This window comes from Planococcus citri, chromosome 4 (genome assembly GCF_950023065.1).
Source record: "Planococcus citri chromosome 4, ihPlaCitr1.1, whole genome shotgun sequence".
NCBI lineage: Eukaryota > Metazoa > Arthropoda > Insecta > Hemiptera > Pseudococcidae > Planococcus > Planococcus citri.
This window is the reverse complement of record NC_088680.1, coordinates 70131038-70151009: the sequence shown is the minus strand read 5'-3', so window position 1 is coordinate 70151009 and position 19972 is coordinate 70131038. Positions and strand designations below refer to the sequence as shown.

The window sequence follows — 19972 nt, the reverse complement described above, 5'->3', positions numbered from 1 at the left end:
CGTTCTGGTGAATTCTGGTGACTTCTGGTGAATCAGTCACCAGGATTCACCAAAAGTCACCAGGTTTACAAAATTGCCTAAATAATGTCACTTCTTTCACCAAAAAGTCACCAGGGTATGAAATATGACTTTTCAACGTTCTGGTGAATTCTGGTGACTTCTGGTGAATCAGTCACCAGGATTCACCAGGAGTCACCAGGTTTACAAAATCGTTCAAATAATGTCACTTCTTTCACCAAAAAGTCACCAGGGTATGAAATATGAGTTTTCAGCGTTCTGGTGATTTCTGGTGAATCAGTTACCAGGATTCACCAAAAGTCACCAGGTTTACAAAATTGCCCAAATAAGGTCACTTCTTTCACCAAAAAGTCACTAGAGTATGAAATATGTGTTTTCAACGTTCTGGTGAATTCTGGTGACTTCTGGCGAATCAGTCACCAGGATTCACCTGAAGTCACCAGGTTTACAAAATCGGCCAAGTATGTATAGTTAGAGCTGAAGACTAAACAAGTCGACACAACCTAATACTTTCCATGACGCATAGATTGGTGTGATCTACATTCCTCCCAATACCTCAGGATCTACCCAGCAAACCATATACAATGCAATTTCCTTCTCCCCAATTCGATGCCAGTGTAACAAAATTATACTAGGCGATTTCAACAACATATTGGAGTATATGCAATCCCAGCCCCTCACTAATAATAGCAAAGTCTGAGACATGCTACAGTTCATTCAGGTGGGTCAACTTGAACAGGTGAACCCAGTTCCAAATGCTCAAGACAAATTTTTGGATCTTGCCATCACTAGTCTACCTCTGATCTCTGTGCAGAAAGGAGAGTTCCTGTTGGAGAGAGAAGATTCACACCATCCTCCCTTGCTGGTTAAAATACCCCATCTCAAAGTACCAAAAGCTAAAAAGCATTGTTCCACGGATTTTTTTTAGGCTAAATTTTGCGGGGTTCGATTCTACATCTAAGTACATCACTTAGACTGCTATCTCGTTTAAATTGACCAGAAACCCTGTGAGCTGTAAAACGTTCTGCCGAAGTTGTTAATTTTTTCGTCTTTTTTCAGCACAGAGATGAACTTGAATTTCAAAAAATGGTTTCCTTAAAAATGTTTGTTATTTACTTATTTTTCAAGGAATTCAAAAAATTTAATTTAAAAAGTCATCAATGTAGACCCGCCCTTTTTATGCGCCCAAATACCACTTTCTCGGCAGTTTTGCGGAAATCTGACATCACCAGTCGATCCGCCATATTTCAAAACCCACATATACAGTATGACACAAAAGTAGTGTTCGGTGGCATTTATTTCTAAGTGGAAAGAGCTAGAGAGATGAATGAAGCGGCGTTGAGTAGGGAAAAATAAGAGCTTTCAAAAGCAACCTTGAAAATTTCAGGCCCATGCACAGGGTGTCCACAAATTGAAAAACCGGTTTGGTCAAAAAATTCAAACTGGTTTTTATTGGCGCAATGTATTCTACACACTAAGGCGACAAAAACGTGATATGAATTTTTTGAAACCGGTTCGTTAATTTGCAACCGGTTAACAAAAAATACCCAAAAATTGAAGATAGAGAAAAAAGTTTGAAACAAAAGTTGTAGAGCGTGAAAAATTACACAATTCTGTCTAATCACATTTTGAAACCGGTTCATTGTTTTGCATTTAAAAACCAGTTTTTGACAATCACCTAAAAATTGAAGATAGAAAAAAATGCTTGAAACAAAAGTTGTAGAGCGTGAAAAATTGAACCATTTTCGCTGATCGGATTATGAAACCGGTTTATTAATTTGCAACCAGTTATCAAAATTACCTAAAAATTGGAGATCGAGAAAAAAGCTTGAAACAAAAGTTGTAGAGCGTGAAAAGTTACACAATTCTGTCTAATCACTTTTTAAAACTGGTTCATTGGTTAGCATTTAGCAACCAGTTTTTGTCAGTCACCTAAAAATTGAAGATAGAGAAAAATGCTTGAAACAAAAGTTGTAGAGCGTGAAAAATTGAACCATTTTCGGTGATCGGAACCGGTTTCAAAAAATTCATATCACGTTTTTGTCGCCTTAGTGTGTAGAATACATTGCGCCAATAAAAACCAGTTTGAATTTTTTTGACCAAACCGGTTTTTCAATTTGTGGACACCCTGTGCATGGGCCTGAAATTTTCAAGGTTGCTTTTGAAAGCTCTTATTTTTCCCTACTCAACGCCGCTTCATTCATCTCTCTAGCTCTTTCCACTTAGAAATAAATGCCACCGAACACTACTTTTGTGTCATACTGTATATGCGTTAAAAAAAAATTTTCCAGGTCCCTTTCTTTTCTCACCGATTCAATTAGATGTGACTACTGCTTTCCAGAATGGAGAGTTGGAAGAAGAGACATAATATATGGAAATACCTGACTGCATAGACCTTCCACCTGAGGAAAGAGAAAAGTATGTATTCTGATTGAAGAAATTACTGTATGGACTCAGTACTAGGTAGATACATACCTAACAAAGTTATCAACTACATAGATTGGTACAACACAATATGACGTTACATGCAGATTCTTTATAGTTTTATTAGTCAAGTAAATTGATACAAATGATGATACGCCTTACACTCAAATTCTTATCATTAGACCTACCAAGGTATATTAAATGCAATGATGTCATTGTTTTTGATTCCTTGAAGTTGTTTATTCATAATCGCCGTATTCATTCATCCAACGACCTTCCTCTGGGTGTGAAAGTGAAGTTACGTAAACTCTGTGGGGATGGGTATTTTTAAAAGCGGGATACTCTGAAACAGAAATAATAGAGAATATTTATTTTTGTCAGGTTAAAACCATATTTCTCCCGAATCAAGTTTTTAATAAAAAGAAAATTACAATTGCTCTCCTGTAAAATTTCACTATTTTGAGATGTAACTTTATAGTCCGGCATATGACAATAGGAGTAATTGCACCCCCCCCCCCCCCCGCCGATCCTCCGGGACAACATTTTTCTTAAAGGGGACATCCTAAGGAACGTTTTAAAGCAAAGTTGCCAAAAAAAAAGTTGGCCTTACTTACAAAATGGCGGCCATTTTGATTGACAGGTCAGCCGAAATCGCAGATTTTGCGTTTCAACATAGGACTTGCACAAAATTTTTCAAACCTTACAAAGGTAGATCGAAAGATCATGCAAAAATTTATCACCTGTCGAAATTTCAAGTGCTAAAGTGCGTTTTTTGATTTTTGGTGAATTTTTGAAAATCAAATTTAGGCCAAAAATGAGGGAAAAAATCAAAATTTTATCAAATTGACCAAGAAAGCTGAAATTTGGGATATACCCTATTTTCGACATGCCAAATCGATTGGAAACGGTTTCAACCCGTTTTGAGCAGTTTTGGAGACTCCAGCAGATTTTTGAAACTCGAAATTCCCACAAAATTCCATCAAATTGGAGCTGTAAAGCAGAAATTTATTCTAAAAACTAATTTCAATACGCTACGAAGTCGACTGCTGGTGGATTTCAAGTCGTTTTGGAGCCTCCAGCGACTTTTTGAAAATTCCTGAAGCCTCCAGCAGATTTTTGAAACTTATAATTTTCACAAAATTTCATCAATAATGGAGATGGAAAGCTGAAATTTACTCTACACTCCAATTTTAACACCCCCCGAAGACGACTTTAGGTGGGTTCAAGTAATTTTAGGGCCACCAGCGACTTTTTTTGAAAATTACTGGAGCCTCTAGCAGATTTTTGGAACTTGAAATTTCCCCAACATTAATTTATCAAATGGAGTTTGCAAGCTGAAATTTACTTCGCAGACTACATGGTGGTTTCAAATGGTTTTGAAGCTTCCAGCTACTTTTAGGAAATTTCAATTTTCCAAGAAAACGTCATACAACTTTTCAAAAAGTTGCTGGAGGCTCCAAAAAGACTTGAAATTCACCAGCAGTCAACTTCGTAGCGTATTGAAATTAGTGTGCAGAATGAATTTCGACTCTCCATCTTGGTTTGATAACATTTTGGGGAAATTTCAAGTTTCAAAAATCTACTGGAGGCTTCAGTAATTTTCAAAAAAAGTCGCTGGAGGCTCTAAAATGACTTGAACCCACCTGAAGTCGTTTTCAGAGGGTGTTAAAATAGAAAGTAATTTTAATACGCTACGAAGTCATCTGCTGGTGGATTTCAAGTCGTTTTGAAGCATCCAGCCACTTTTTGAGAGGTCGTATGGTGTTTTTTGGAAAATTGAAATTTCCAAAAAGTAGCTGGAAGCTTCAAAACCATTTGAAACCACCATGTAGTCGACTTCATATCGTATTGAAATTAGTTTACGGAGTACATTTCAGCTAGCCAACTCCATTTGGTAAAATGTTGCGGGAATTTCAAGTTTCAAAAATCTACTGGAGGCTCCAGTAATTTTCAAAAAGGCGCTGGAGGCTCCAAAATGATTTGAACCCACTTGAAGTCGTCTTCAGAGGGTGTTAAAATTGGATTGTATCGTAAATTTTCGCTTTCCATCTGATTTGATGAAATTTTGTGAAAATTTAAAGTTTCAAAAATCTGCTGGAGGCTTCAGGAATTTTCAAAAAGTTGCTGGAAGCTCCAAAATGACTTGAAATTTACCTGCAGTAATTCGTAGTGTATTGGAATTAGTTTTTAGAATAAATTTCAGCTTTACAGCTCCGATTTGATAGAATTTTGTGGGAATTTCGAGTTTCAAAAATCTGCTGGAGGCTCCAGAACTGCTCAAATCGGGTCGAAACCTTTTCCAATCGATTTGGCATGTCGAAAATAGGGTATATCCCAAATTTCAGCTTTCCGGGTCAATTTGGTAAAATTTTGATTTTTTCCCTTATTTTTGGCCTAAATTCAATTTTCAAAAATTCACCAAAAATCGAAAAACGCACTTTAGCAATTGAAATTTTGACAAGTGATAAATTTTTTCATGATCTTTCGATCTAGCTTTGTAAAGTTTGAAAACTGTCGTGTAAGCCCTATGTTGAAACGCAAAATCTGCGATTTCGGCTGACCTGTCAATCAAAATGGCCGCCATTTTGTAAGTAAGGCCAACTTTTTTTTGAGCAAGTTTGCTTTAAAATGTTCCTTAGGATGTCCCCTTTAGGAAAAAAGTTGTCCCGGTGGATCGGCGGGGGGGGGTGCAATTACTCCTATTGTCATATGCCGGACTATTATCACTCGCAAGGTATAATGTACAGGGTGCCCAGAAATATCGCGAACCTCAAAGAAAATGTTTCATTAAAAATATAGGTTGGCAATTATGATTGGTGGAATGTTATCTCTCCAGTCCAATAACTATAATCATGTGCTATCATTATTATCATTCACTGTGACCAACCAAAATGTTTAGCAGAAAACTTTTTTTGTGGTTCACGATATTTCTGGGGACCCTATGTGTGGTCCTCTATGTACGCGGGCACCACAATAATTACCACGAAAGACTTGCGCACCACAAAGTACCAAGTATGTGTATTATTAGGTATGTACTATGTACCTACATGTATTAATTATAATACATTATATACCTACATATTTTACATTATTCTACCTTATATTTTACATTCTACATTCTACAATCCAACTCTGTCTCTGCCCCCTTCAAATTTTTGAAAAGTGGACGGATTTCCCTAATTTTTGTTTTAAAACCTTCCTTATTGTGACATGTAGATATGTTATGAAGCTGAAGCATTTAGAATTCAACATTTTTTAGTTAAATCCTAAAAAATTGAAAACTCAGGTACCTAGCCTTACCAGGTAAGAGATCAATCCACATGGAATTCTCGCTGTCCTTTGTTGAAACGCAGTAGTATGTCCCAGCATGAAAAACTGAAGCGTTTCTTATTTCAAGGAGTTGTCTGTATGGAGTCTGTGCATGTATGGTGTAATTACCCTGAAAACAAAAACAAAAAGGAACATCACAATTTTCCGGGGTTAGAATTCTTATTTAGAGTACAGTAGCATAACTTGACCCCCCCCCCGCACTGCTGGGGGGGGTTTGAAATCAATATACGGGGTATCATACAAAAAAAATACATCAACACTTTGCCCAAAACAAGGGCGGAATTAACATCGACATGAGGGTTCCAAAAGTAAGGGATGTGGATGGATCAAAATTTACATTGAAATCGGCATAGACATTGCTATTGGGCATGTTAATTCAGTCCAGGAGAAAATTTATTAATCAGAAGAAGTCGGATGCACTTTTTTAGTCGGATAATCGACGAGGTTCTACTGTATTTCAAATTTTGGATTTTCAAAGACTATGCGAATATTTCTTTCAAATTTTTTGCAATCCGATTGAAGCCTCCTTCAATTTCAGACCTCGAGGGCACCTCGAAGAGGTCCAAAAAAATTGAGCCCCAAAAAGGGGGTTAAAATTTAGAATTTGGGGCTAAAAAAAATTGAGTCTTCTTTTCAAGCCCCTTAAAACTACGGGTGAAAATTTCAGCTCCGTAGGTATGCATATTATTTGAAATTTTAGATTTTACAACTTTGCTAATAAACACTTCCAAGAGCATTTTTTCCAGATTTTCGCAATTCCAAAACTTCTAAAAATTGACGAAAAATGCTGAAAATGTGGGGGAGCACTTCGTTGGGACACCGATAAAAGCCCACTTTTAATTTCAGTCCTCGAGGGCACCTCGAAAAGGTGCAAAAAGAATTTGGCCTTCAAAAAGAGGAGGGGGGTCAAATTTGGAATTCGGGGATGAAAAATTTCAGTCTTCTTTTGAAGCCCCCCATAGCACCCCTGGTAAACTTTCTCAAAAAAACTAGCCAGACTTTTAAGAGCATTTTATCCAGATTTTCGTAATTCCAAAACTTTTAAATTGAAAATGGGAGGAGGTAGATACTGCACTAGGTACTCGTGTTTTAAAGTGTTTTAAATGCTTACTTTCACTATATCTTCAGGTATCCATGTGACTGTGTCTTCGCCTGTACCAGTACAGGTAATAGAGATGTTTTCTTTCGGAGTGTAATGGAGAACAGTAGTATTTTCGTAAGACATCATAACTCCTGAAAAAATAACATTAAAGGCACTAATATTAGGATTTGTTAATATGTACTAAGAATTCATAGGCGAGTGTGTAGGATTCTCAACCATATTTTTCTAAAAATGAGACAATTAGCAACAGTATTTCTAGGTACTTATTCATTATCTGCGGAGAGTGTACCAATGCTGAGTTTGTATGTGGCTAAGTATAGGTACGTACTTCCCTACCTACATCCTACCTGAAAAATCTAGAATTCTTACTAGGGTCGTCCGGAAAATTAGTCACATTTCGCCCTCACGCAGCGATAGAAATCGAAATGTATTTGGACTTACCTACAGGGATTGTAAATACACGAATGGAAACTTGAACTTTTGGTTTTAAGATTATATGTTTATGATGGTGATATGATGACTAGAAGTTAGTGAAATTTCGATTTGGAATGAGAGATGAAAAGATCTCAGGTCGTGAGAGTAAACAGTAGTGAAACTTTCATGGACTGCTCGCTCTAGCGCCGAGATTAGTTCACTTATTACATAAGTAGCTTGTGTGCTCAACTTGTAGCCTGAAGTCTCAGGAACACATTGGTGGTGTACTCAACTTTTCTACACGACCTTTAGAAAAAATATTAAATGACTGAAGCGACCAAGAGGAATTCAAAAATTTCCCTTGGCATAATTTTTCATTTTCAGACGCTTTTAATTCATTCAACTTTTTTCCTACAAGGGTCATTCCACGTCAATTGGACCAACAATAGGGTGGTCCTTATTTTATCGAAGTTGGAATTTTCTTGCTCCCACCCCCCAAAGTTGTTCCATTTGATGGAAAAATAAATCCTACGAAGTTTCAACCCCCTACGTAAAAAAAAAGTGGTGCCGAATGCCCCCCAATTTTTCAAAAAAATTGAAAAATAGAAAATGATGCAATTTTTTTAAATTGTTGATTGTTTTCAATCTATTGCACCCCCATATTCCCCCTTTGAACCAAAACAGCCCCCAGAAATTTTTTATCCCCCTCCCTTGTGAGAAAACAGTAATTTGCTATTTTGCCATACCTAGGTATTGGGGTGGAGTGGAAAAATGTATAGTCTCAATTTCGCTGAAATTGAAGTATGTTGGAGATTGTGAGTTGAAATGACCCCGAAAAAATTTTCAGCCCCCCACGTGCCCCTGCGGTGGAACTGTGGCCCCCAAAGTAGGGCCATTTTGGGGGAAACCCCTGTTTTTGAATTCAAAAGTACCAATACCCATTTTTTCCGAAAACAAGTAGCATTCAAAAGGTGCGATTTGAGATGATGAATCGAATGGCGTAATCGGTTTTTTGATTTGACCCCCGCTACCCCCTCCAAAAAACGCTTGAAAAGTCGCAAATCGGCGGTTTTCTGCTATTTTAATTGAAAAAAATAATACAGTCGATCTTGACTTATAACGTAATTTTATGACTGTTTATTACTTTTCACATTGAAACACATGATGATATGAATTTAGCTCGTATTCCAATTTCCACTTCTCCCCCTTTCTTGAAGGCACCCCTCACATTCAAAACTTCCCTACCACCTTAAATTCCAACAAGAAAAATCATGGAATAAAAGTTGTTTCTTGGAGAATTTTCTAAATTTTGGTTCTTACAAAAATTTCATTTGGCGCTACCCTTGAGCCCCAGATTCCCAAAAACAATTTCCAAAAAAAAGTTCAAAAAATAATGTTTTTTTCATTTTTTACTTTAAGCTGCCATAAAATTTTGCCTTTGGTCAAAATTGCCAAAACTGTTTCCCCTATTTGCCAGAATTGTCTAAAATTCTCACTTGATTTGCGAAAATTCTCATAAATCTTGATTTTCTGACAGAACATCTATAAAATTTGACCTTTGGTCAAGATTCTTGTTCTTTTGCCAGAATCGTAAAAAAATGTCACTCAATGTTAAAATTACTTAAAAAATCCTGCTTTTTTAGCAAAAGTGCCATAAAATAATATGTTATTTTTTTTAAGAGCCACAATTTCTTTTGCCAAAATTATGTTATGTGCCTTCAAAAAAAAAGTTGTAATTTGTTCCCAAAAATGAAACAAGGTGCTTATTTTTTTAAATTGAATTTTCAAATTTTTCTTCCATTTTTTCTCAGAGTTTTGTTTTTTTGCAATTTTTTCCAGTTGTCTCTGAAAATGAGGATTGTGGACCTGAAAAATTCCAACTTGAATGAATTCTAATCCCCTTTCTTACCCGCCTTTCTTCCTCCCCTAACTATCGAAATATTTGAAAAAAGATCTCTTCTACTTTTTAAAATTCAATTAAAATAGCAAAAAACCGCCGATTTGCGACTTTTCAAGCGTTTTTTGGAGGGGTTAGCGGGGGTCAAATCAAAAAACCGATTACGCCATTCGATTCATCATCTCAAATCGCACCTTTTGAATGCTACTTGTTTTCGGAAAAAATGGGTAAGTATTAGTACTTTTGAATTCAAAAAACAGGGTTTTCCCCCAAAATGGCCCTACTTTGGGGGCCACAGTTCCACCGCAGGGGCACGTGGGGGGCTGAAAATTTTTTCGGGGTCATTTCAACTCACAATCTCCAACATACTTCAATTTCAGCGAAATTGAGACTATACATTTTTCCACTCCACCCCAATACCTAGGTATGGCAAAATAGCAAATTACTGTTTTCTCACAAGGGAGGGGGATAAAAAATTTCTGGGGGCTGTTTTGGTTCAAAGGGGGAATATGGGGGTGCAATAGATTGAAAACAATCAACAATTTAAAAAAATTGCATCATTTTCTATTTTTCAATTTTTTTGAAAAATTGGGGGGCATTCGGCACCACTTTTTTTTTACGTAGGGGGTTGAAACTTCGTAGGATTTATTTTTCCATCAAATGGAACAACTTTGGGGGGTGGGAGCAAGAAAATTCCAACTTCGATAAAATAAGGACCACCCTAACCAACAAGTGGTAGGTGGGTTCGGCGATTTTTTTGAAATTTTTCGTGTGGAAAGACCTTCCGAAGGGATGACCAATGGCGCAAATCGCAGCCCTCTAGCCCATTTTTAAAGGCAGCCAGGGGGTGTCAAAGTTTTCAGTGAACCTAAAATATCATCCATTTCAGCAGTGGATTGCTCGATAACCGCGATACCTACCAAAATGGAACTTTTCCCCATAGTTAGGAGTTTTGAAAGGCTTTTTGGTGATGTCATAAAAATCAGTGTTGCCACTTTTTTTCGTACAAAAAATTAGCTCAAAAAGTTTCGAAACGTAGTTTTCATATCGTTCCGACTCTCAAAAATTCTGAAAAAAATATATTACGGACAACTGTTCATGCTGAACAACGTATTAAAAAATTAGGATGGTAAGTTGTCGCAAAGTCGATTTAAAAAAATTTAAAGTTTGCGAAAAAATGCGAATTTTTTATTTAAAACATAAAACAAAGTTTTGATTGGTAAAGTTGACCCATTTGACCCCTATTTTCACGTATCCGTTGAAAAAGTTGAAAAAACCCTTTCACTCGATAAAATGAACTTCTCAAAACAAAATCAAAATTCGAAAAAAATTCAGTTTTCAATCCCAAACATTAAAAAAAGTTTAAATTTATTCAGTTGTCTTATTCTGACCTCTTTCTGACGTATTTCATGAAAAAGTTTATAAAAATCACACTCACATCAAAAAAATTAAAACTTGTTTATTTTTTGAATTTTTTCGAATTATGATTCTTTTGTGATGAGTTAATTTCACCGAGTGAAGGCGTTTTTTCAACTTTTTACCTATGCATAAAAATCTGTCAATAAAAATCAAGAATACTTACAAGGGAACCTCTTGAGGAGTCCGCCTCCGATTTGAACGGGACCGCAATTTTTGGAAAGAGCATATTCTAAAACCCCCAAATCCAAATTTTCAGCCGCCCAAGTTCATTTTACGAATTTTGGCGAATTTCTGAAAATTCAAAATTTACTGTTTTTGGCGATTTATGCTTTTTTTAAAAAGTACGTAATTGACCAATAAAAATGGTGATAATAAGTCCCAAAACTAATATTAATTCCCCAAATTCAAATTTCACCATTTCCAGCCATTCTGGAACCTCCAGCGCTACTTTCAAATTTCTCCAGAATTTTGAATTTGCTCCAGAAGGCGTGAATATGCAATTATTTGGGCAACTCAAATGTGGATAAACTCGTTAAACAGATCGAGTATAACACACAACTCGATTTTTAGCTGCCCAATTGCATATTCACGCCTTCTGGAGCAAATTGAAAATTCTGGAGAAATTTAAAAATCGCGCTGGAGGCTCCAGATCGGTGGGAAATGGCGGAATTCGGCCTCGGGAGGTTAGTTGTGGACAAAATACGGCGATTCGTGCAAATTTCAAAAATTTCCTCGCAAATGGAAAACTTCTGATTTTTTTGGATTTTTTATTTGAAAAAGGCTGGTCAAAAAACCACTCTTGAGGTGTCCGCCCCAAAATCGACTGAAATGTGAATAAACTCGTTAAACAGATCGAGTATAACACGCAACTCAATTTTTAGCTGCCCAATTGCATATTCACGCCTTATGGAGCAAATTCAAAATTCTGGAGAAATTTAAAAATAGCGATGGAGGCTCCAGAATGGCTGGAAATGGTGAAATTTGGATTTGGGGAATTAATATTAGTTTTGGGACTTATGTTGACCATTTTTATTGGTCATGTACGTACTTTTTTTAAAAAAGCATAAATCGCCAAAAACAGTCAATTTTGAATTTTCAAAAATTCGCCAAAATTCGAAAAATGAACTTGGGCAGCTGAAAATTTGGATTTGGGGGATTTAGAACATGCTCTTTCCAAAAATGGCAGTCCCGTTCAAATCGGAGGCGGACACCTCAAGAGGTTCCCTTGTTATGCAAATGTTAAAATCGTCATTTCTGTATGAAATTGAAAAAAATCTGTACCAATCGATAGGAAATGTCATTGGCTTTAGTTCATGTCCGAACCTAAAATTTTCAAAACCCCCTCATTTCGTAGAAAAATGGGAGGGGAAAATTCATTTTTAGTATGCTTCTAAGCTTCGTTTTCTGTTGTTATCCGCCTCCAATTCGGACGGCGAACTGAGGCAGCCGGCAACCATTTATACACCTTGTGACGTCACCCCGCGCCCCGCTCTTCCCTATTAAAAACATCTGGTTGGGTAGTGTTGGGGTAGTACTCACCAGAAGAATATGCTGAATATGCAATCAATATCATCAGTAAAACAAATGAGTTTCGCATCATCCTTGTATTTTTGAATTACAGATAACCTGAAAAAAGAATCCGTTGATATGAGATGGATCTGTCGTGTGTTCCTAGAGAAAATGTAAGTATTTACCTAATTAGTAATTACCTACACCATTCACTATATCACACCCAGGGACAAAACTAAGGGGGGGGGCTGTCAGTTCTTTTTCAAAATCAAACTATCTAACAATCAATTATTCTAGCTCCAAATTTTTAAATAAAAAAAGGAACTCTTCGCATGAAACACAAACTTTTTTTTTATTTCTCCAAAATAAAATTTTTGAAAGCTGCCTTCAGTGCCTTGTATTTTTTTAGAACTTGGAATTTCGGCAAAACCATCATTCAATTTATAGGTAAAATTTTCAAAAATAAAAAAATAATCATACTACTTAATCACATGAAAAAAAGCATTGCTTTTACATCTAAGAATGAAAATACAAATTTTCGAAATTTTTTGCCCTCGGTTGGTTCGGACCTTTTGGCTTTTCTCTTTCAAAATTGGAATTTCTAAAAAACCACCATTAAAATTTTAAAATTTTGAAATAAAAAAATGTCAACTCCGCACATGAAAATGAAAAAAACCAAGCTCTTTCATTTTTGTTTCGTCTTTGTTTTTTTGTAAGAAATTGAAAAATGTATCATGCCATAGAGAGTTGTTTGAATAATAATTTTAAAAAAGCATTAAGTATTAATTATTAAGAGCAACCAATAAGTAAAAAGCAAAATGTAAAAACTCTCTTGCAATCGGAGAGTAGCAGATGGCTTGTTTTAATTGAAAAATATCAACTTACCGAGATATAAAATTCAGTCCATAAAAACTGCAACACAGATTTAGAAAAAATTGACGCGATGTAGAAATATGTATGTACCTACTTCAAAAGAACCTTATTTATAGGTATGTAAAAAAAGACATGAAAATATTGACAACACGCGACGTATCTATGTCATATGGTTCTGGGTTACCATTATTCCCTTAGGGAATGGTATTCTTATCACTTCCCGGAATTATATCAAATTGTTCCGGATAATTACCTGTATGCTAAAGTGGGGAAATAGGAAGGAGCTATCTGAAGAAAAATTGGACGAGCTGGAAGAAATCGTGATGGATTCAGCTGAGGCTAAAGCTATTTCAGACGCTGCTAGAAGTTCTACAGGTATGAAAATATTTCATGTGTTTTCAATTTTTCCCCTAATATGAATGTTGAAAGTGATTAATTTTTCTATTTTTATAAGAATGGATATGATAGGTATTTTACCGATTGACTTGGAAAATATATTGAAGTTTACCCATGGTGTTATTGGCTTGGCGAATTGTCAGTCGTCCATTTTTTCAATATTTAAAAACTGGAATGTCTTCCGGTAGCTCCGAATTTGACTGTTTTACTTGGAGAACAAGTAGTGGTTGACAGGTCAGCCGAAATCGCAGATTTTGCGTTTCAACATAGGACTTGCACAAAACTTTTCGAACCTTACAAAGGTAGATCGAAAGATCATGCAAAAATTCATCACCTGTCAAAATTTCAAGTGCTAAAGTGCGTTTTTCGATTTTTGGTGAATTTTTGAAAATTGAATTTAGGCCAAAAATAAGGGAAAAAATCAAAATTTTACCAAATTGACCAAGAAAGCTGAAATTTGGGATATACCCTATTTTCGACATGCCAAATCGATTGGAAACGGTTTCAAACTGTTTTGAGCAGTTCTGGAGCCTCCAGCAGATTTTTGAAACTCGAAATTCCCACAAAATTCCATCAAATTGGAGTTGTAAAGCTGAAATTTATTCTAAAAACTAATTTCAATGCGCTACGAAGTCGACTGTTGGTGGATTTTACGTCGTTTTGGAGCCTCCAGCAACTTTTTTGAAAATTACTGGAGCCTCCAGTAGATTTTTGAAAATTTAGAGTTTCACAAAATTTCATCAAATGGAGACGGAAAACTGAAATTTCCTTACACTCCAATTTTAACACACTCTGAAGACGACTTCAGGTGGGTTCAAGTCATTTTAGAGCCTCCAGCGACTTTTTTGAAAATTACTGGAGCCTCCAGTAGATTTTTGAAACTTTATATTTTCACAAAATTTCATCAAACTGAAATGGAGAGTCCAAATTCATTCTGCAAACTAATTTCAATACGCTACGAAGTTGACTGCTGGTGGATTTCAAGTCGTTTTGAAACCTCCAGCGACTTTTTGAAAGGTTATATGGCGTTTCTTTGGAAAATTGAAATTTCCTAAAAGTAGCTGGAAGCTTCAAAACCATTTGAAACCACCATGTACTCTGCGAAGTAAATTTCAGCTTGCCAACTCCATTTGATAAATTAATGTTGCGGGAATTTCAAGTTTCAAAAATCTACTGAAGGCTCCAGTAATTTTCAAAAAAGTCGCCGGAGGCTCTAAAATGACTTGAACCCACCTGAAGTCGTCTTCAGAGGGTGTTAAAATTGGAGTGTAGAGTAAATTTCAGCTTTCCATCTCCATTTGACGGAATTTTGTGGGAATTTCAAGTTTCAAAAATCAGCTGGAGGCTTCAGGAATTTTCAAAAGGTCGCTGGAGGCTTCAAAACGACTTGAAATCCACCAGCAGTCGATTTCGTAGCGTATTGAAATCAGTTTTTAGAATAAATTTCAGCTCTACAGCTCCAATTTGATGGAATTTTGTGGGAATTTCGAGTTTCAAAAATCTGTTAGAGGCTCCAAAACTGCTCAAAACGGGTTGAAATCATTTCCAATCGTATTGGCATATCGAAAATAGGGCATATCCCAAATTTCAGCTTTCTGGATCAATTTGGTAAAATTTTGATTTTTTCCCCTCATTTTTGGCCTAAGTTCGATTTTCAAAAATTCACCAAAAATCAAAAAACGCACTTTAGCACTTGAAATTTCGACAGGTGATAAATTTTTGCATGATCTTTCGATCTACCTTTGTAAGGTTTGAAAAATTTCGTGCAAGTCCTATTTTGAAACGCAAAATCTGCGATTTCGGCTGACCTGTCAATCAAAATGGCCGCCATTTTGTAAGTAAGGCCAACTTTTTTTTCGGCAAGTTTGCTTTAAAATGTTCCTTACGATGTCCCATTTAAGAAAAAAGTTGTCCCGGAGGATCGGCGGGGGGTGGGTGCAATTACTCCTATTGTCATATGCCGGACTATAGCGAAATACCCTGCTTTAACTGTGCGAATACATATTAAGAGCGGAGAAAGCGTTACTCCGATAAGAAATCTATGGCGGTTCATTTAGACAAACATACAGATTTTTGAATCGAATATTGTGTGAAATGTACAGAGCATTGAAGACCAGGTCCAACACTCCGAAGTATGGTATTCTGTTCAATAATTATTATTGCAAGAATTGCAGAACTTAATGCATTGATTTATCGATTTTCAATTTTTTTAAAATTAATCAATAATGATAACATCAAGTTCAAAGAAATATGAATTGAATAAAAGTAGTAGCCTAGCTTTTTTTGGAGGTTTTTATATTTTTAAGTAATAAGGCGTTATTGGCGTTCAACTTGATAACATTAAATAATTAAAAATAATACTATTTAAAAAAAATGTATCAACAAAAATATTGTTATTAAAATAATTATGAAAAAATTGAAATTATAATTAATTATTATTGTATTTATCAAAATAGAATTTTTATTATTTTCAATTTAAATAATACTTAATTCCAACAATTTTATTCATATAATTTTTTTTCATTCTTCATCATTAATCAAGTCAAGACTGATTTAGATTTTCAATAATTACTCTTCAAAAGCCTAACTCGAAGTTTTCGGATTCGTGGAAACGATGGCAAAACTTTTGCATTTCAGTTTCAGGTTTTCGTTTCAGTCTTGTTTCAGTATCAGTCTCCTCTCCCCTTCAAATTCGTATTACGTATTTCAAAAATTTATTGGAAAAAATGAGCCATCAAAAAACAGTTTCCTCCTTCAAGTTTCAGTTTCAATTTGTTTTAACCAGTTTCAGTGTCAGTTTTCCATCACTGATTCCTGGTTACAAACTGAATTTATGCAGTGATGGAATCTGAAATGAAGAAATCGAAACTCAAACTGAAAGTGAAATGAGAAAAACTGAAAACTAAAGCATAAAAACTATAAAAAACAAAACTGATTTTTGGTAGTTCATGGTTAATGTTTTCGAATAAATTTCTAAAATGTTACGAATTTGATGGGGGAAAAAATGAAACTAAAACTGAAACTAAGGGCCATATTCATAAACATTACTTGGGAATCGGAACACTTGGCTAGATAAGTAGTGGTAATTTTTTAAGCAATTTTTCCAGGCGTGATTGAATTTATGAAATTTTTTTTATCATTAGATTGAAAGATAGGACTCGGAAGTAACGATTAATCATTTTAAAAATATTACATTTCTATTTGTAAGGATACGAGAAAAATTGAATCAAAATTCATCACAGCCAAGTGATCCCTAAGCAACGCCTATGAATATTGAATATAACAAAATCAAAAGTTCTGCCATCACTCACTGAATTCAAGCAAGGAAGGGATCAACGGAAGATGAAGATATGAAATTCCTCTTTAAAAATAATAATCCAACGAATAAAAATAAATTTAAATAATAATAAGCTCAGACGATCGCCGAACGCGCAGAGAAATATGACAAGTACGGTTATTCGGGGTCATATTCAACCAAATTCATTTTCACGAATGTTCACTCAATTTCGAATAAAATTAACTCGATCAATATCGAAGCTCGAACTACAATCACGATTAATTCCAACCATTTCAATTCTCAACCTCTTCACAAATAACGAACTCAACTTCTTTCATCAAGTTACAAAAATTTTAATAAAATAAAATAAATACGTTACACGTTGTAATATTGTTCCAAAATTTAGTAAACGGCTTAAAGACTTTAAATTAGAAAAACAATTACAAAATGGAACCGGTAGCAACGAAAAAAATGAAGTAATATAAGTTAGGTGACGACAAAAAATCCGATGCAAATAAACGTTAAGATCAATAAACGTTACGAAGAAAAAAAAAATTGAAAAACGAATATTTTTTTACATAGGCCTACCGCCTCTACCTCTACCCATCATGTTTGGAGCACCTCCGTCACTCTTCTGCGATTTAGGATTTTTTATCGTTTCGTCTACAGATAAAACAAGACAGGCAGCTTCACAAGCAGCTACTAGAGCATTCTTCTTGACAATGGCCGGTTCCCAGACGCATTTGGCGAAATTATCGGAAATATCTTCTTTAGTAACATCGACACCGTACCAACAATCTCCTAAAAAATAAAATGAGATACGTTATAACGGATAATTTTGGAATAAATTTAGGTATTCAGGAATAGAGCACTTACCCGTGGCGTGTTTTTGCCTCAATTTGTTCAAAATATTCGTAGCATCGAAACCGGCGTTATCACATAGTTGTCTGGGAATGATTTCCAAAGCTTTAGCGATAGCACCGATCAACAGTTGTTCTTTACCGGCAACGGTACGTGAGTAATCTCTCAAAGTTTTGCTAAGTTGCATTTCAATCGCACCACCGCCTATAAATTTCAATTACGTATCGTCAGTTCAGTAAACCTACATATTCAGATTCAAATCAAAATTACATTTAAAAAAATACTTACCAGCTACGACCGAATCGTTTTTAATCATTCTTCTCACGATCATAATAGCATCGTGAAGAGACCGTTCGGTTTCTTCGAGAAACTGTTCAGCTCCACCTCGTAAAATGATGGTGCAAGTTTTAGCATTAGGACAACCTTTGAAGAAGTTGAATCTGAAATTATGAATTAATTACTCGACTGATCGAATTTAAATAAGATTTCTACGCAGTAACTCGTACCTTTCACTTCCAACTTGCTTTTCTTCGAATGTAGCGCAAGTTCCTAAAACAGCGTCACTTAAATCGTGAACGGTGGTTAATACAGCACCTCCGCATGCTTTCAATGTTCGTTTTAAATCTTCATCGGGAACGCGACCAGCGCAAAACATGTCTCTACAATAGGAGAATACATCATTGAATAAAAAATTAAAACACCGGTATCCCCGATAGAAATCAACATTACCGGTCAGCAAAATACTGAGTAGCTACATCTCCGATGGGAAGTTTCGAAAGAACGACTTGAGCTCCGCTTTTGTGTATTAGTTCCAATTTATTGTACAGTATTTGCCATTCAGCGTCGACGATTTTCTGGTATTCCTACAAAAAAAATGTTAATAAATGAGCGACAAAGAATAACCCAAAATGATAGTAGTATTTGATATATGTAATGATAACTTACTTTGGCTGAATCTACTCGGATTTCAGCGTTATCACGTTCAGCTTTCAATTCCAATTCGACGTTAAGTAAAGCAATTTTGGGATTTAAGTAATTTTTGGGTTGCATCTCGAAACCGGCATAAGAGAAAGTTTTCTTGAAAGCTACACCATCGACTAAAACAGAATCCTGCAAAAAAAATAATATTAATCCAAGTTCTTGTCAAAATTAGTTCGATTCTTCGGATATTTCCATTACGTACTTCTAGAGCACCTCCTTGAACTTGTTTAATACCGATCATATTCAAAGGCAATAAATCATCCAACATTAGAACAGCGTCGACGACCATTTTAGCGAAAAAGTCTTTCTGTTGGTGAATTAGTTTAGAGCTCAAGGCAGTAGCTGCGCACTTTTCAAGTAAAGAACGATACTCAGCTTCTTGACCTTTGTCGATCTAGATTGAACAAAAAATCTCCATCACCCTATTGCAAAATTACCCTATATTCGACTGTTATGAAATATACCTTGGGAGCTAATTCATCAATTCGCTTCACAATGATGTAGATTGCTTTTCTGATGGCTTTAACGATATATCTCGGATGCACGCCTTCTTCAACGTAGCATTTTTCTTGTTTCAAGAATTCACTAGCCAATAAAACAACGCTGGTAGTTCCATCGCCCACCTGAAAACAAAACATGAATGATTAAGATTCTGTTTCGGTAAATAAGATACGTCGATTCAGTTATATTCACCTCAGCGTCTTGAGATTTAGCAATATCGACGAGAGTTTTGGCAGCTGGATGTACAATATCCAATAATTTCATGATTGTGGCACCGTCGTTAGAGATGGTCGTTCGTCCATTTCTGCCGACGATTAATTTATCCATACCACGGGGTCCTAACGTAGTACGTACTGCTTCAGCTACTGTTTGACAGGCATTTATATTGGATACTAGTTGAGGTTTACCCTGAGAATCCTCGGTACCTTCTTTCAACAATAGAATTTGAGGTTGCTAGAACATACGAATACAAATCATAATGAAACATAAGATTCATCGGTGAAGTGTTGAAATTTCGGGGACAGTATCTCTACCCAGAAAACTTCTACAAGGAACATCGATAGAATAAGTAAAATATAGCAAAAAATTGAACCATGATGGTAATTATTTCTATGAAATGCGGTATAGCAAAGCAAGTTCAACTTACCATTTTGACTGAATTAAAATCTTGAGGATTACTTTACACTGATTATACACAACTAAATAATAAGGATAATCGATGATTTTACAAAATTTATACAATTTTATTCTATAAAATTAGATATTACTCGTAAAAGTATTATTTTTTACAAGCACGTTAGATTTATTTGCCGAATGTAGTTGAAAAAAAATAGTGCAGTTAGATCGATAGTGCGCATGCGCGTCGGAATGAAATTTGGGTGGAGGAGTCGATTCTTGAACTTTTTGTTTGTGATGTTGATTCAATGCGATGATTATTCAAAATAAAAAATTTCGTTTTTTGTCTATTTTA

The 19972-nt window shown here is 35.5% G+C and overlaps 2 protein-coding genes across 2 annotated transcripts; both read right to left on the bottom strand.

Annotated features, from left to right (window-relative positions):
- Nucleotides 1–2534: 2534 nt before the first annotated feature.
- Nucleotides 2535–13158, bottom strand: LOC135845805 (uncharacterized). Its single transcript, XM_065364638.1, has 5 exons — nt 12999–13158; nt 12144–12230; nt 6884–7005; nt 5743–5881; nt 2535–2785 (listed from the first exon to the last, which is right to left on the bottom strand). Exons 2-5 carry the CDS (start codon nt 12202–12204, stop codon nt 2682–2684), a joined length of 426 nt encoding a protein of 141 aa, XP_065220710.1. The 5' UTR covers nt 12205–12230; nt 12999–13158; the 3' UTR covers nt 2535–2681.
- Nucleotides 13159–16988: 3830 nt separating this feature from the next.
- Nucleotides 16989–19832, bottom strand: CCT7 (chaperonin containing TCP1 subunit 7). Its single transcript, XM_065360550.1, has 10 exons — nt 19649–19832; nt 19195–19455; nt 18966–19124; nt 18704–18895; nt 18466–18630; nt 18250–18383; nt 18027–18179; nt 17809–17960; nt 17536–17724; nt 16989–17460 (listed from the first exon to the last, which is right to left on the bottom strand). Exons 1-10 carry the CDS (start codon nt 19649–19651, stop codon nt 17234–17236), a joined length of 1635 nt encoding a protein of 544 aa, XP_065216622.1. The 5' UTR covers nt 19652–19832; the 3' UTR covers nt 16989–17233.
- Nucleotides 19833–19972: the final 140 nt, after the last annotated feature.

What these genes read in the sequence shown, in the direction of transcription:
- LOC135845805 (XM_065364638.1), bottom strand. Translation starts at nt 12,204, where the DNA reads ATGATGCGAAACTCATTTGTTTTACTGATGATATTGATTGCATATTCA. An exon ending in ATATTCAGCATATTCTTCTG is followed by an intron (nt 7,006 to 12,143) that starts GTGAGTACTACC and finishes TTATTTTTTCAG; the next exon opens with GAGTTATGATGTCTTACGAA. An exon ending in GTGGATTGATCTCTTACCTG is followed by an intron (nt 2,786 to 5,742) that starts GTAAGGCTAGGT and finishes TTTCTGTTTCAG; the next exon opens with AGTATCCCGCTTTTAAAAAT.
- CCT7 (XM_065360550.1), bottom strand. An exon ending in TTGATGAATTAGCTCCCAAG is followed by an intron (nt 18,896 to 18,965) that starts GTATATTTCATA and finishes TGTTCAATCTAG; the next exon opens with ATCGACAAAGGTCAAGAAGC. An exon ending in TCCGAGTAGATTCAGCCAAA is followed by an intron (nt 18,384 to 18,465) that starts GTAAGTTATCAT and finishes TTTTTTTTGTAG; the next exon opens with GAATACCAGAAAATCGTCGA.